Source organism: Mustela putorius, unplaced genomic scaffold (assembly GCF_011764305.1).
Source record: "Mustela putorius furo isolate JIRA1106 unplaced genomic scaffold, ASM1176430v1.1 tig00003858_pilon_pilon_pilon, whole genome shotgun sequence".
In the NCBI taxonomy this organism is placed as follows: Eukaryota; Metazoa; Chordata; class Mammalia; order Carnivora; family Mustelidae; genus Mustela; species Mustela putorius.
This window is the reverse complement of record NW_025422010.1, coordinates 4,995,230-5,011,717: the sequence shown is the minus strand read 5'-3', so window position 1 is coordinate 5,011,717 and position 16,488 is coordinate 4,995,230. Positions and strand designations below refer to the sequence as shown.

Below are 16,488 nucleotides of genomic sequence, written 5' to 3'. Positions count from 1 at the left end.
GCTGAAATCAATATCGTATTCTACATGTATTTGCACAAATGTTCCCCACCCCGTTGTCATTTGACTTTGCTTGTGCTGTGTGCAAAGACCTGTTTTGTTTAAACTTTGTGAGGTCAAGTTTATTGATCATTTGCTTTACGGCTTTCTGGCTTTAGAAAGACCTTCCCCACTCCATAATTATAAATGACAATATTCATCCATGTTCTCTAGGAGTACTTTCAACGCTTCAGTTCCCAGTCTTTGTTCTGCTAAGCCCCCCAAGAATGGACCAAGTCTGGTCCACCACCTGAGCACCACCTGAGTTGCTGGGAGCCTGGGCACCACCTGAGTTGCTCAGGAGAACCTAGGCAGCGTGCCAGGTCAGCTAGCCTCTCGGAGAAATGTTCCAAGTTCCCCTTGTGCTCCCAGGAGGACGCCCCTGGATACGTGGCACGCCCACAGCCCGCCCCTCCCCGCCGCCCCAGGCGGAGAGATGCGTGCCGGGGTGAGCCCTGAGGAGATGGAGCCTTTGGGTGGCGGCGGTGCACCCTTGCTGGCGGAAGATCTGGCGACGGCCCTCTGACGGTAACAACGGTTGTCGGGAGCCACCTGGCGGCCGCTTTTATATAGCTTTCCCCCGGAATACCGGAGAAATCGGCAAGAATGGGGTTTGGCCAACGCTCGATAGGCAGAACTCCAGAAGGCCGGTGGCGCTAGCGGAATCTTTTCGGTCCTGCTGGGAATCTGTGCTTTGGCGCGTCATCAGTTCGCCGGAGAATGCACAGGCAGGGTTTTGGGGGAATGACCATGTCGCTGTCCCCCCGGGTGCTGGTGTGGACCAGACCCTGCTGGTGCTCCTTCGCCCTCGAGAAGCAACCATAGCCACTGGGAGGTAACGGGAAAGCGTGTGACCCGGCCTTCGGGTCTTCATGCTATCCATTTTTTTTTTTTTCCCACTCTCCCTCCGGGAGGTGGGACCCGGCCATTCGGGGAGGACCGGATTGCTCATGGTAGGCTCAGCCGCAAGTCCGCGTGGATCCCAGCTGTCAGAGGCACCTGCTGAAATTGTTTTCGAAGCTCCCACTTGTAGTGGCATCTGGTAGGAGCCGTCTGTGAGGGACAGTACAGGGCCCTGGCTGCACTGCAGTCCTTCTCGAGGTCCGGTGGTCAGAGGTGCCTCCAAGTTTTCCCAAGTTCCCCTTCAGAGACACGGACCGACCCTACCCACACAGATGGCCTGGAAGGTGTATCGGGGCCTGGAGGCGGGCCTGCGTGGGACCCCGTCACCGGACTTTCCCATCAGCTTTTCCGAGTCCCGTTCTGGAGGTGGGGACCAGCTTGAGCCCCACGGGTGAGTCTAGATAGGAGGCCCCATCCATTGTGCGTGTCTGTGTGGGACCCATTCTTCGGAACGCCCCCCAAATATTCCAAGTCCCTTCTCCGGAGCTGTGGCCTGGCCAGGATGACCGATACGAGGCCTGCGGAGGGCTTTACTGGGCCTCCACGTCTTGCTTCCCGTCATCTCGTCGTCGGGAACCGCAACGTTGAGTCCAGGCTCACAAGGTTGGCGGCGCTCCCTGGTGGTTCTGGGGACCCAGATCCACCGCGGTGCGGTCCACCTCAGTGGTACTGCGCCACCCCGCGGCCCTTTTATGTAGTTTACTCCCGGAGCTGGGGTTGAAAAAAAAGGTCGAGGGATCCTGACTGTGCTGCGATGCCCCAGGCAAAGCCCCGAGATACCATCGCAGAAGGCAGGGTCGCTCAAATGGCCTTCCGGAGCCGACTGGGAGCGAGCCCGGAGATTGGGCCTGCAGTTCTGGGAGGGAGTGCCCGTTCCCGACACCCTCCCGACAGGCTTGCTGGCTTGGCGCTGTAAGGATCCACCAGCGCTAAGTGCCCTTCACCACAGTGGTCCACAGGCCCGGCCCTGTACTGCTGGACTCCAGTCGTAGGAGGCTCTGCTCAGAAAATTTTCCAAGACCCCATTCACAGGGACGCCTTGAGTACTGGGAAGGGAACCCTCAGCGTGGCCACTGTCCCTTTTGGGGCCCGTTCTTCAGAGGCACCTTCTAGGGAACTTTTCCATGTCTCACTCCAGGGACACGGATCAGCCCTGCCCAAGGCAGTGAGTTGGAAGGACACTCCTTGCTGAGAAATACTGAGCTGGGCCGGGAGAAGCACTAGCATCCCTAGCGGACCCCGAGGAAAAAATACATTATGAAGACAGGTGATTGAAGGGGTTTACTGGAATAGAGAATGGAAATCCTGAGATTTATGGGAATGACGATTGTTACTATTGACCTTACCGGCGTTCGTCATTATCGTAATTGTTACTGTTTTTTTCTGGTAAATCGTAGTTATAAAACATTGAAGTTTCTCCATCCAAGAAGACTGATTGACTTAAAATGATGAATCATGGATTCCGGTCCACGAATTTTTTTAAGAATTGAAATATAATTGACATGAACATTGTATATTAATTTCAGGTGTACAATGTACTGATTTGATCTTTGTATATTTTGCAAACAGATCACCACCATCCGGTTAATATCTGTCACCATACATATTTATAGGAATTTTTCCTGTAATGAAAACTTTCAAGGTCCACTCTCCTAGATACTTTCATATAAGCAATATGTTATTATTAACTTTGGTCACCGTGGTGTACAATGCATCCCCATGACACTCACTTATATAATTGGAAACTTGTGTCTTTTGACTCCCTTCACCCATTTGGCCCTCCTGGAGCTCCCCCCACCCCACCATTCCCTCCTCAGGCAACCACCAATCTGTTCTCTATATCCATGAGTTTGCTTTTGTTTAGTTTTGTTTTTCTAGATTCCACATATTGTGAGATCCTGCAGTATTTATCTGTTTCTGCCTGACTTACTTCACTTAGTATAATGCCCTCAAGGTCCATCCATGGACCTTGCAGCACCAAAGGCAAACTTTCATTCTTTTTTATGGCTGAGTAATATTCTATTTGGTCCACAGAATTGACTTTTTTGTGTGTGTTAAGATTTTATTTATTTATTTGACAAAGAAATAGAGAGCACAAGTAGACAGAGTGGTAGGCAGAGGGAGAGGAAGAAACAGGTTCTCCACTGAGCAGGGAGCCCAAGGTAGGGCTCAATCCCAAGTCCCTGGGATCATGACCTCAGCCTAAGGCTGACTCTCCACTGACTGAGCCACCCAGGCACCCTGGTCCACAGAATATTCTAAATCCACTCAGGCGCCCAGGAATCTGCTTGCTCCAACTAGCAAGGCCTTGACCCACAAGCTGCAGCTCCCAGCCTGGAAGGTCAGACCACAGTCTCTGCAACAACTGGTCCCAAGTGGTCAGGTCTTGATCAACCCTTTCCTCAATATTGCTCTGTCTTCCAACACAGCAAATAGGAGAAAGCCAAATTTGCTCCGCCTCTCGAATCATGCCCCTCTTCTAGTGAGCCTGACCCTCCCATCAGGACATGCCTTCCTCTTTTTTTCCACCAGAAATATTCCCCACTCCTCTGCCTGCCTTGGAGTGTCTGCACATGCTGGTGGCTGACCCCGGGGGCCACATAGGGCAAGCTCTGAACAAAGGGTGCTTGTTATCATTTGGGAGGTCTTCCTGGATCTCAGTAGCGGGGGCGGGGGGGGACCAGACAGAGAGTCATACCCATTCCCCAGGTGAACTATTTTTAAAAACATACATACATATTTATTTAACATCCAATTTTTAAAATTGAGATATGATCCCTATACCGTAAGATTCGCCCTCTAAAAACTGAGCAATTCAGTGGTTTGTAGTCGATTCACAAAGCTGTATAACTGTCCCCACTACCGAATTCCAGAACATTTCACCTCTCCAAGAAGAAACTGCCTCCCATGAAATATTTACATTCCATTCTACCCTCTCCCCAGGCCCTGGCAACCACCAATCTGTTTTCTTTCTGTATCTATGGATTTGCCTGGAGAGTTCATGAAAATGAAACCATACAATATATGGCCTTTATATCTGACCTCTTACACTCAGCATTGTAGTTTTGAGATTCATCTGCACTTTATTATAAATCAATGATTTGTTTGAACTAAGGATTTTATACTCTAAGCCATTAAGACATTTTCTTCCACATGCTACCACAAAAAAGTGGGGGGGGGATTGCATATCATATTACATTTAGTTTTGTAACAATTTTTCAGCTTACCCTGCAGTGGCATTAAGTACAGCCCTTTTCCCCAGACCCAACCTGCCCTGCACACCTGGAGGTGTGCCCAGAGGACACATCCATCCCAGTTACCCTGACTCAGAATGGTCATCCACCTGGACTAGGACCTCATGGGTGGGCTTTCCCAAGAGTATCCAAAAGGGGTGCTCTTAAAAGGGGAGGGACCCAGAGAGGCTCTGGGGAAGAGGGCAGCTCCCCCCACAGGAGGTCAGCCATGCAGGGCCTGGCCAGAAGGAGAAGGCTATGCCTTGAGGCTGGCAGTCCCCAGAGTATCCTCTAAGGTGTTCTCACCTCCAATCCCTGCCAGTGCTTGACCCAGCAAGAGCAGAGACAGATGCTGTTTGCAGCCTTTGGTAGGTACCTATTGGTGAACCGCCATGCAGGCCTTCAGGATTTCAGAGTAAGGCCTGCAGATAATTACACTCCTTTTGAGAAGCCGTTCTTGACCTGCTGCTGGGTCTCAGTAGAGACTGACTACTGAACTGTGACTACCAAGTCACCACGCACCCTGAGATGCCTGTCATGGATGTCATCTGATCCACCAAGCTGTAACAGGCATGACAGCAGCATCTCCTCATCAAGTGGAAGTGTACAGCTGTCATTGGGACTGATCATCCCAAAAGGCACAATAAGTTACATGAAGACATGGCCCGAATGCCCATGGTCCCCACTCCTGCTATAGCCTTCTCTCCCAGCCAGCACCCATGGCATGCATGGGGAGTTTCCAATACTGCTGATGCGGGTGTGGTTTCTAGGTGGTTCTGCACGATGGTCAGGCACCACCTGGAAATGGAGAGCAACATACTACAGACCCTCTCTGGGGCCCTCCCCGAAGGACAGTGGTAAAGGGAAACCCTCCCAGTGTGCAGTTCAGCAGTGCCCCTCATTGTGCATTTTGCTAGGAAGGAGAAAGGGTCAGATGTACCAGTACCAGTTCATGGGCTGTGGCCAATGGCTTGGCTGGATAGTCAGGAACTTGGAAGGAACACGACTGGAAAACTGGTGGAAAACGTGGGGAAAGAGGTATGTGGATACACCTTTCCGAACAGGCAAAAAATAAATAAAGATGAAGATACTTGTGTCCAATGTGAATGCTCACCAAATGGTGATGACCTCAACAGAGGAGTGTTTCATCATTGAGGGGACAGCATGATCCCTTCTCTGGATACCAGTCAGCCTGTTTGCCCAGCCACCCCTGTCATCGCCCACTGGGCTTGTGAACAAAGTGGCCATGGTGGCAGGGATGATGGTTATATATAGATTCAGCAAAATGGACTTCTACTTACCAAGGCTGACTTGGATATGGTCACCATTGAGTACCCAGTATGTCAGCATCAGAGACCAACACTGAGCCCCAATATTGTGCCACTATCCAGGGGTAATCAGCCAGCTTCCCAGTGACAGGTTGATTCCACTGGACTCCTTCCCCCATGGAAGGGGTGGCATTCTGTCCTTAATGGAATATACAGTTACTCTGGATACAGATTGCCTTCCCTACACAATGCTTCTGCCAAAATTACCACCCATGGACTTACAGAATGCCTTATCCACTGTCATGTATACCACCGCACATTGCTTCCAACCAGGAAACTCATTTCACAGCCCCAGAAGGGCAGTCATAAGCCCATGCTCATGGAATTCACTGATCTCACCATGTTCCCCACCATCCTGAACCAGTTGGCTTGACAGGATGCTAAAGTGGTCTTTTGAAGACTCAGTTACAGTACCAGCTGGGTGGCATGGGGCTGAGGCATGGTTCTCCAGAAGGTTGTATAGTCTCTGAATCAGTGACCCACATATGGTACTGTTTGTTCAACAGCCAGCAGTCATAGGTCCAGGAAGCAAGGGATATAAATAGGAATGTCACCACTCCCATTCCCCTAGGTCACCCACTAGCAATATTTCTGATTCCTAGTCCCACAGCCTCATGTTCTGCTGGCCAGAAGGTCTTAAAACACAAGGTAAGAAAAGCTCCCACCAGGAGACACAATGATTCCATTGACCTGGAGCTTAGGATTGCCACTCGGCGACTTTGGTCTCTTTATGCCTCCGAAACAATAAACAAAGGAAAGGAATTGTGGTGTTGCCTGGAGTAACTAATTCTGACTACCAAGGGAAAATTGCACTGCTACTCCATGATAGAAGTAAGATACAGTATGTCTGGAGTACAGGAGGTCCTTTAGGGCCTTTCTCAGTTTCACCATGCCCTGCAATCCAGGTTAATGTAAAACTACAATGACCCAAGTAACAGGCAGGAATGAAGGGTTGGGTCTACCCACTGGGTAAAGAACAAAACCAGCTGAAGCGCTCACTAAAGGTGAAGGGAATATAGAAGGGGAGAGAAAGAAGGTAACTGTAGGTACCAGCTAACAGCCCCATGATTGGTTACGGAAACGAGGACCATAATCATGAGTATTTCCTCCTTATTTTACTATTAATAAGTTTGTGTGTATCTTTTTTACCCTCTCTTGGGCTCTTGTCATGTAGCATAAGATGTACCAATTTTTATCATGGGATTGAAGTATGGCCAATTCCACCTCATTGTGTTTAGATTACATGATACCTTCTGAGGAGAAAAGTAAACATCACTCAAGGACCTACCTCCTCTTCTAGGGAAAGAGTTAGTGCCTTTTCCGTTGTGCAAAGGTTATATTACGTTATATTACGGCAGAATCATGACCTCTTGAGATGTGTATGGATGTCACGTTGACAAGGAGTAGAACTGTCATGGCTAATTTTATGTGTCAACCTGACTGGCCACGGGGAGTCCAGATTAAACAATATTTCTGGATATGTCTGAGGGCATTTCCAGTTCAGAGCAGCAATTCCATTGAATCAATCGATTCCAAAACATATTGCCCCCCACCAGGTGTGTGGCCCCCATCCAACCCACTGAAGGCCTGAATAGAATGAACCAAAAGGGGAGGAAGGAGGAATTCAATCTTTTTTTTCTTTGACTTGCCATTTGAGCTAGAACAACTCATTATTACATCTCTTGCCCTCAGAATGGGATTTACACCATCAGTTCCCCCATTCTCTGACCTTCAGACTCACACCAAATTACACCATCAGCTTTTCTGGGTCTCAGTCTTGTAGACGACACACCTGTCAGCTTCTATAATAACATGAGCTAACTCTCCACATACTAACTTCATGAAAATCTACAGCACACACACACACAAAAAAAATCTACAGCACACATTGACAAACCAATCGCATGTTTGTTCTTGCCCCACACACCAAAAAGGATGACAAGGAAATAAAAGGGCCAGAAGCACAGCACAGGTGGTGGGACACCCCAGCACTGAGAAACCCATTCCTCGTGGCAGCAGAGGGTTTTATCAGCTGCAACTCTGTTCTGAGTGACTGGGCAGGGAGCACCCACCTCAGAAGAGCCCCTAGGGAATCAGGGGGTAAGTGACAAGCGGCCTTGAAAGAGGCCTCTGCAGGCCTCCTCCAGTGTTCTAGAAGGATCACAAATGTTCTGCCAATACTTACACCAGCTATGGTTCATGCCTTTGTCTGCATGTCCCATCTACATGCCAGCCCCCTGTTTCTGCAGACATACCTCCCAGGGTGTCAACACCACCAGCCCTAGGGATCCAGGAGTCTAGGAGCTAGGAGGGTCAGACCCTCCAGACCAGACCCCCACTGGTGACCCAGAGGAGGCCCAGGAATCTGCCAGCTTTGAGTGACCCATGACCTATGTCCACACTAGGGAGGGGTGCTGCTAATGCAGGTCAAGCCAGGGTTGCCAGAGTGGGCCTTCCTGCTCCAGCAGCAGAGCAAGGCTCTGGAGCAGCTTCCAAATCCAGACCTTACTGACTTTGCCCACCTGGACTTTCAGGATTTGGAGCAACCAGGTACACCAAGCTTGCCTGGGCAGAGGAGCTTTGGGGTCACCCACTTGGCCAGAGCAGGCTTCATGCGGGTGCCCTTCAAAGAAGGGGAACAAAGAGGTGGGCCCAGACTGAAATCCCAGCACCTCCCGCCATCTAGATCTCCTCCAGGACTCAGGTGGGCAGCCTCACCCAGATGCTGTGATTGCCCACGGCCAATGAGCTCCAGGGAGGTGACAGTGCCCAGGCCTAGACTCAGTCCGTTCCTGCAGCCACTCGCAGCTGCTCAGCTCCCCCATGGCAGCTCCGGCTCCTGTCACCAGTCAGAAGTACAGCGCAGGGTGCCCGGGTGCTCTCCGCTGTGGCTTGTGCCTGCTTGCCATTCATTCATTCTACTCATTCCTGGCTCCAGGCCCAAAAGGATCACAAGAACATGTGGGGAAGGGAGAGCCAACCCTGCCAGGACTGAGGAAGCACCTTGGAGAAAACTATGAGGACCATGTGGGGACTTCAGTAGAACCTCAGATGGCTCTAAAACCCTCCCATCTCCGTGTGCTGCCCTCCTTCCACCCGTCCCCACTTGAAGCCCTGTCACCTCAAATCCCACCATGGTGGCTGCCGAGTAACTTGTGAAAGGCAAATTTGATCTTGCCTATGCCCCTAAACCTTTAGATCTCCCTATTGCTCTTAGGGCAAGCCCTCAGGAGCCCCTGGAACATGTACCCCAATACACTCTTCCTTTGGCTGCTGCCGCCCAGCCACATAAGTCCTCTTGAGTAGGGGGACAAAGAATTTGATCAGTTTCAAGGTCAATCAGATATCAAGGGTAAGGGTTTCTCTCTAAACTGACTTAACAGGATTCTTGCTACAACTGGACCAGGCAGGCTGAAGACAAGGCCAAGTGATATAGGAAAGAACAGTAGTGTTCAAAGTCCACGGCCAAGAAAGAATTCTTGAGACATCTTTGGTGCATAAAGGTGGTTTTATTAAAGCATGAGGACAGGACTCGTAGGCAGAAAGAGCTGCACTAGGGTCACGAGGAGTGGCCCATTATATACTTTCAAATAGGGAGGAGCTTAGGGATAGCGTTAAGCCTATAAAGAACTTAGAAGCAAGGCTTCCAGGACCTTGAGGGGGCCAGCTATCATTGGGAAAATGTCATTTATTACCTCTAATAAAACCTCGGTCATAAGACCCTTCAGATGTATATCATCAGGTCATATGCTTGGGCCAACATGTACCTGGGTGGGGGCGGGCATTTAGAGATAAAGGAAATTTCTAAAGGAATTTTTGTATGTTAAGTAGACTTAAGGATCCAGGGGCCGGGCGGAGGGAGGATTGGGCTAGGATTGGTTTTTGCCCCTTAGCAAAATATTAATATTGAGGCAGTTGAGTCCCTCTGTCACTCTGTCACTCTGCCTGTTTCAAGGACTTGTCAATAGGCTGTAAGTAGTAAGAAAACTTAATTTTCGTCTGCCTTTGTTTCCCACATCATCAAGCACCAGGCCTAGTCAGAAGAGCACTCAGAGGAGCGTGCCCAAAGTTTGGTCAACGAGTCTTCATCAAGGGATCATCCTGGGGAATGACTTAAGTTAGGCTGACTCCTCTCCTTGGCCCTGACCCTACAGAGCCCCCAGGGGTTAAGCATGCCCTCTTCTCCAGAGGTCTGGGCTTTCTGTCCATGGCCAGTTGGATTTGTTTGCCTCAGTTAGCCACACAATCCCTCTTTCTGGTTGTCTTCTTCAGGAGTCTACCTACTTTTACATTTCGCTATACAGCAGCCCCATCCCTATTTTTGGCAGCACTGAACACCCTCCTCCCGCTGAGATGAGAAAGACACAGTGCGAATCCCCTGGCCCCACGAGCCCAGCAAGACATTCAGCAATGCAAACTTTGTAGATTTTTGTGGCTTATGAAAACCGTGATTGTGGATTCCAGGAAACTTATCTCAAGGCCGGACTGAGACACTGGGCCAGGTTTTCTTTGACATTTCACAACACTGATGGAGGCACAGGTGAGGCGGGGAACGGCATCCCCCCGGAAGGTGCTGGGGTTGGGAAAGGCAGTGGGGATCAATCCCCGCAGAAGCCAGGCGCTTCCTCAGCCAGGCGCTTCCTCCAGAGCGCAGGTGCCGCTGCTGCTGGAGCTCCCAGACCCCGCGCAGGTGTGTGTGTTTGGGGTGGGGGGCTTTCTGGAAACGCAACACAGACAAATGTCCAATGAATGGAAAACAAGGAGACCGGCGCCTGAAGGTGACGAAAATGGCTCAAGGTCACACCGCTTGTATCGGCGGAGCTCAGCGATCAGTGACTCAAGCCCTTTTTGGAAAAAGCAAACGGGAGGAAACAGATTGCGACAGCAGTGGCCACCCGGCGCCCCAGCAGGGGCAAGCGCCGGACGGGGCCCCTCCCTACCCCCTTTCCCCCCCCAAAACAGGGGTCTACACCGGCTCTGCGCGGGCAGGGCGGGCTTCTTTGAGATCTCGCGATTTCAAGGCTGTAGTGTCACGCCCCTGAAGTCGCGAAGGCAAAACGGCACGGTAAGAGGCGGGGATAATGAAGGACCCTCCAAGGAACCTCGGGAAAGGGGCGGAGAGAGCCTCGTTCTGGAGGGCGAAGAGAGTGGCGGCGCCGTGCTTAACTGTCGTAAAAGGGGACGGGACGTACCGCGTTCCCGACGGACGTAAAGTGGGCGGGACGCGCCGCACTAGGAACGGACGCAGAGGGGCTTCACCCTGCTCCGGCCGGCGGCTGGCGGCGCCGGGGCACTATGGAGCGCTACACCGGCGCCTTCGAGGAGGCGGTGGACGGGGCCCGGCAGCAGGAACGGCACTACCAGCTGCTGTCTGCGCTGCAGAGCCTCGTGAAAGAGCTGCCCAGGTGCGCGGCCGCGGGGCGGAACGGGCGGCTGAAATGGCCCTGGGTCCCGCCCGCGCTCACCGCCCCCCTCTGCCCGCAGCTCCTTCCAGCAGCGCCTGTCCTACACCACGCTCAGCGACCTGGCTCTGGCGCTTCTCGACGGCACCGTGTTCGAGATCGTGCAGGGACTGCTGGAGATCCAGCACCTCACCGAAAAGAGCCTGTACAACCAGCGCCTGCGGCTGCAGAATGAGCACCGAGGTGCGCGGGGGCGGCGGGACGACGCACGCTTTTCCTCCGGGAGTTTAGCTCTCGGTCTCTGTGCAGGCCGAGCCCTAACCTGGGTGTCGCCTAGATGATATCCCTACAATTGACCAGGTCAAGGGCTTGGAGACTGCTAGCGGTTTTTGTGTGTGTGTGACAAAGGGGTTAAGGCAGTTAAATTTTTTTCAGTTGCACAGCCCCTTGTTATCATAATATCCAGACACTCCCTGCCCGGACTTTCCTGTGTCTCCACCCTCCTCCAAGCAGGAAGGCCCAAGGCCTCCCTGCCTGGTCAGTCCACCGACAGATCCCCGGTAGTGGCGGTCAGCGGTAGAGATTGACCACCCCCAGTGATGTCCCAAAGTGTTGACAGCTCTGCCGTGCCCTTTAGGGTGAGTTCCCCTTCGGCAGCGCAGAGGGCCACACCACCACCTACTCATTGAGTTCCCCTGCGCTATGCCCTGTGGCACCCTTGGGACCCGAACCACACCCTAAGCCAAAGCCTCCTGAGCCTTAGCCCCGCCTAGGCATCCCTACTCAGGGGTCTCCGGGAGCACCTTCCTCCAAGGTGTGTTGGGCATCTCTCCCTGCCCCGTCAGTTTCCCACCTTTGTTATTTTGTTTTTACCCAACTTATTTATTTAAAAAAAAGAAAAAAAAGTTAAAACATTCAGCTAAGTTGGAAGAGTGGTGTATACCTGTATCCTCTCCAGCCAGATTCAGTAATTAACATTTTGCCCAAGCCTTAATACCCCTAAATATATGTAACACCCTAGGGCTTCACCTTGAGTTTTCAGCATCTCTCTGGACTGAGGATTTCAACCGCAGCATTGCTATTTGTGGCTGAACAAGTCTTAATGGTAAGACAGTGTCTTGTGCATTGCAGGCTGTTTAGCCAGCATCCCTGGCTTCTACCCACTAGATGACAGGGGTGTATTCCCCCAGTGACAAAGAGAACTCTCTTCATGCATCCTCGGTGATCAACCTTGGCCCAGGATTGAGAACCAGTGCTCTAGATCACGAACACTCTCCTATGTGAGCCCGGTGAATAGCATTAACTTAACCATTCCAGGGTGTCTTCTGACCTTCAGTCCACTGTCCTACTGTCCAACTTGTCATAAACTCGCTTCGTGAGGCCAGTGTGGGTTTATGCATTGTAGCTGGTTACTTTGGTCTCTGTGCTTCTGGAATAGTCTCATTCACTATGGTATTGACTTTTTGAAGAGTCTGGGGCACTCTACCTGTAGAATGTCCCCATTCTGGATCTGCCACATTGCTTCCTCGTGCTGTCATTTAACCGTTTCTCCACCCTCTGTGTTTCCTGTAAACTGGACAGCAGGTCAAGACACAATGATAGGCAGCTTAAACGTTTGTGGCAAAAACTAGTGTTTCAGGAGTGGACATTGGGTTTTGTTGCATCCCCTTTTCAGCATCTCTGGAGATGGGCACATGGCTTTTTGGTTAACTCTGGTCAGTTACACTCATTTGGTAATTCCTGGGATAAACTGCATTCCTGGGATAAATCCCACTTGGTCAAGATGCATTACCCTTTTTGTTTATGTTGGATTTGATTTGCTAAACTATTGTTAAGAATATGTGCCTCTGTGTTCATAATGGACATTGATTTGTAGTTTCTTTTAATGTCTTTGGCTGGGATATTAGGGTAAGGCTGGCTTCATGGAGTGAGTTGGGGAAGTGTTCTCTTCTGTTTTCTAGAAGAGTTTTGTTTTGTTTTGCTTTGTTTTGCTTTGTTTATAGAATTGGTATTACCTTTTTTCCTGCCGTGGGAATGGCTGTCTTTGTAAATATTTCTGGTGAGGTGTGGGATGCATACAGTCACAAGTCCAAAGAATATAGCTCATTATTCTTTGTAATGCTCAAACCGAGCCACATTTGGTCAGTGGGAGAGCTCTTGGGCTGCCGCCTCTGTCCTTTTGATGTGCCCCCATCATTCTTGGAGTACCTCCTTGCTTTCTTGTATAAGAATGTGTCTGGGATCATCTTTTCTTCTTCTTTCCCTGCCTCGGCCCCCCTCCAGCTTCTCCAGCAGCCTCCCGTCAGGATGCACCTTCCCCTTTGGCCACCGTAAAGCTTTCCTGCTTCCCGCTTTCCCAAGTCTCCTGCCTGTGCTTGAGTCTCTGCCAAACGCAGGCATGGTCACCTACTGTCTTACTGTCAGTGAGTAGTTCTTGTTCTCCTGTGGGTGATCTATGTTTATATCCACAGAGGAGTCCTTTTCCAGACTTTGCCTAGGTCATCTCCTGGACATCTCAGTGAATGTCCCATGGGTGATGGGCAGCTCACACCCAGGACTGCTGGCCTGTGGCCATCTGAACCCAGAAGCCTCTGGACTAGTCTCCCACTTCTCTTGGTCTTCTGAGCACTGGCTACAGCCCTGGCCAGCCTGCCTTGTCTCACCCTCCTCAGTTGCCTTGCACCCTCCAGAGGAGTCCCCTGGACCCTTGCTGCTGGAGAAAGGCCCTGCCCTGGGTGAAGGCAAGACTGAGTGAGCCAGGGGATTAGACATCCCCCCAAACTCCAACCCGTTTCTAGTATAGAGTTTCATGCAGGCTGGGTCATCAGGCAGGGCTTCATCTCTGCACCTTGGCTTGGCTGCCCCATGGTGGGACAGCCAGGGTAGGTGCCGAGGTGAGACGTGTTCCCTGCCCGCCCCTCTCCATCTCACCCCCACCACCTGCTGGACTTCTCTGGTCTCCTCTCCTCCTAGTGCTCAGGCAGGCGCTGCGACAGAAGCACCAAGAAGCCCAGCAGGCCTGCCGACCCCACAACTTGCCCGTGCTCCAGGCAGCTCAGCAGCGTGAGCTGGAGGTAGGGGTGTGGGCCGGGTGGGTATCACCTGGGCTGTGCTGACTGGGCTGTGGTAGAGAGCTGCTCTGGGCCTCAACTTGGGTGGTCCATTGGAGGCCTGATGAGTCCCCAAATGTGGCTCTTTGCTGTGGGGGTTGGGATGTGGCAGGATCAGGTAGAGAGTGTGATTCCTCTGCGTCCCAAGACCGTAGCTCTTTAAGGGCTGGGCCTGTTCAGGGCAATTGTGGGATGGTGGGGCCAGCCAGCGGAGACCCAGTCTGCTCCCAAGTTGCTCAGGACAACTAGGAGACCCATATGTAAGCAAGAAACTATGGGTGGTGGGGGTGCATAGAAAGGCTTATGCAGGGTCCCAAGCAGCCTGGAGCCAGGATGCACAGGGAAGAGGTACCGAGCTGGGATTAGCGGGCGGCCTCAGTGGGGAGGGAACATATACAAAGGCCCAGAGATAGTTGGCAACTTGATGGTAAGCAGAAGTGGACCTGGCATCTGGCCAGCTCATGGTGGTCCCGAGCAGTCCTTGCTGGGCAAGGCCTGGCCCAGCAAAGGGAGGACACCTGGCTGGGGGTCCTGGAAAGGAGAGCATTCCGTGTAGGGCAGGGTAGCCCTTCTGCAGGGTTCATTTAGCCAAGAAGGGAGCAACCTGCATGCAGTAAGGGCACCATCAGTGGTCTTGGAGCCAGTGGGAGTGTGGAACGGTTGGAGGAAGTGGCAGGCCACCAGTGTGTGTTTGAGGTAGTGTGCGATAGGCAGGGGGCTGACCCCCTGAGCCGCCCTCACTGTGCAGGCAGTGGAACACCGGATCCGTGAGGAGCAGCGAGCAATGGACCAGAAGATTGTCTTAGAGCTGGACCGGAAGGTAGCAGACCAGCAGAGCACACTGGAGAAGGCTGGGGTTGCTGGCTTCTATGTGACCACCAACCCACAGGTCGGTCCCTCGGGCCTGCCCTGGCCCAGCCCAGAGGGTGCTGGTTCCCAAAAGCCCAGTTCCCTCTAGGGTTTTATCACTGGCCCCTGGGGAGCCAGCCCCAGAGTGTGTGAGGAGAGGGGAGGAGGGAAGAATTAGTAAGGCAGGGCGCACTGCCTCTGCCGATAAGAGGGCAAGCCAACTGGCTGTGGGGGTACTGCCCGCCTTCCCCAGGCCTGCTCCTCACAGGACCCTCATGTGCTCCGCCCCTGCGTACACCTGTGTGCACCAGCCCAGGGTACCTGTGGGCCCTGTTGCAGGCTGACATCCCTGCTTCTGTCCCTTTCTGGCAAGCCATGGCCAGGAATCACTGGCAGGTTCACTTCCTGGCACTCTGTAGGCCCCAGTATCTGCCTCTGGGCCCCAGGGAAAAGGGGGCTTTTGCCAGGGCAGGAGAGACCGGGTGGCATTCTGGTGTCACAGCAGCCCTTCTGCGTCCTAGGAACTGACACTGCAGATGAACCTGTTGGAGCTCATCAGGAAGCTGCAGCAGAGGGGCTGCCAGGTGGGGAAGACAGCCTTGTGACCAGCAGGGCTCTCCACCAGTCACCTGCCGCCCATCATGGCTGAGAAGACAGCCCTGTTCCTGTCATCACAGGCAGCACAAAGCTGAGAGTGGGACTTATCTTCCCAACATCTGGCCACCACCTTCCCAGCTGCCTACAGGAGGGGTCAACCCTCTGAGGAGAGGCCAGGGGGACCCTGGCTGCACCTGCCATCCACTTTTTTTTTTTTTTTTTTTTTTTTTTTTGGCCCAGAGCTAGGATGGTGTGGTAAAGGAAGAGTGCGTCCATTCTGCTGGCTGGCCGCTCCAGACTCGGGAGAGTGGGGCTGGAGGTCCTAGCATCTTCTCACTCCACCGGACACATCCCCACCTTTGCCATGCCCCATGTTCTGGCCTCAGCCCCTTCCCTGGCAGGTGCAGCCTCAAACTAAGTGGGAGACACTGCAAGCGCCAAGTCCTGTGAGGCCGAGAGAAATAAATGTACCTCAGCTTGGCCTGCGTGTCACTTGTGTGCTAGCTCTTTGATATCTGCCATGACCGGGACCCAACTGGGGCCCTCACCTTGTAGCTTGTGGGGAAGAAACAGCAGATGCACCCCGCCCCACCCCCTTTGTCATGGAGGCTTCTCCCAGGGGCACCCCCTCTGGAGCTCCCTCATGGAGCTGCAGGCTCAGCAATGCCACATTCCCCCCAGGGTAAGCCCCAGGATTCTAGGACCACATCTAATCCACTCTGGGAGGTTGGAGGTGGGGGCAGGCAGCCATGAGTTTGCTCTGGTCAGAACAGTCGGAAAAGTCTGAGGGAGAGAATCTCCAGGTAGAGAAGCACCAAGCCCACCCCTAGGAGCATCCTGTCTGCACTGGTCCAAGCCCAGGGACCCTCCTGTCATCTTGGGTTGTGGAGTTGAGGGGTGGGAGTGTCTAGCACCCCACAGAGCCAAACCTGTGATACAGCCTGAAGGAAGGGATTGGTGGGTCCACCCCACCCACGGTGGGCCTGGTCCCCAGGGACACATGGTACCAGGGAGGCAGACCCATCAGAGC

At 52.6% G+C, this 16,488-nt stretch overlaps 1 protein-coding gene across 1 annotated transcript; it reads left to right on the top strand.

Moving 5' to 3' along the window:
- The first annotated feature begins 10,700 nt into the window (after positions 1-10,700).
- On the top strand, positions 10,701-15,939 carry DGCR6L (DiGeorge syndrome critical region gene 6 like). Its single transcript, XM_004742646.3, has 5 exons — positions 10,701-10,905; positions 10,985-11,145; positions 13,876-13,976; positions 14,761-14,901; positions 15,383-15,939. Exons 1-5 carry the CDS (start codon positions 10,796-10,798, stop codon positions 15,464-15,466), a joined length of 597 nt encoding a protein of 198 aa, XP_004742703.1. The 5' UTR covers positions 10,701-10,795; the 3' UTR covers positions 15,467-15,939.
- Positions 15,940-16,488: the final 549 nt, after the last annotated feature.

Excerpts from the sequence above, each read along its gene's own strand:
- DGCR6L (XM_004742646.3), top strand. The coding sequence starts at position 10,796 with ATGGAGCGCTACACCGGCGCCTTCGAGGAGGCGGTGGACGGGGCCCGG. Across the intron at positions 11,146-13,875 it reads GCTGCAGAATGAGCACCGAG|TGCTCAGGCAGGCGCTGCGA; the intron begins GTGCGCGGGGGC and ends CTCTCCTCCTAG. Across the intron at positions 13,977-14,760 it reads CTCAGCAGCGTGAGCTGGAG|GCAGTGGAACACCGGATCCG; the intron begins GTAGGGGTGTGG and ends CTCACTGTGCAG.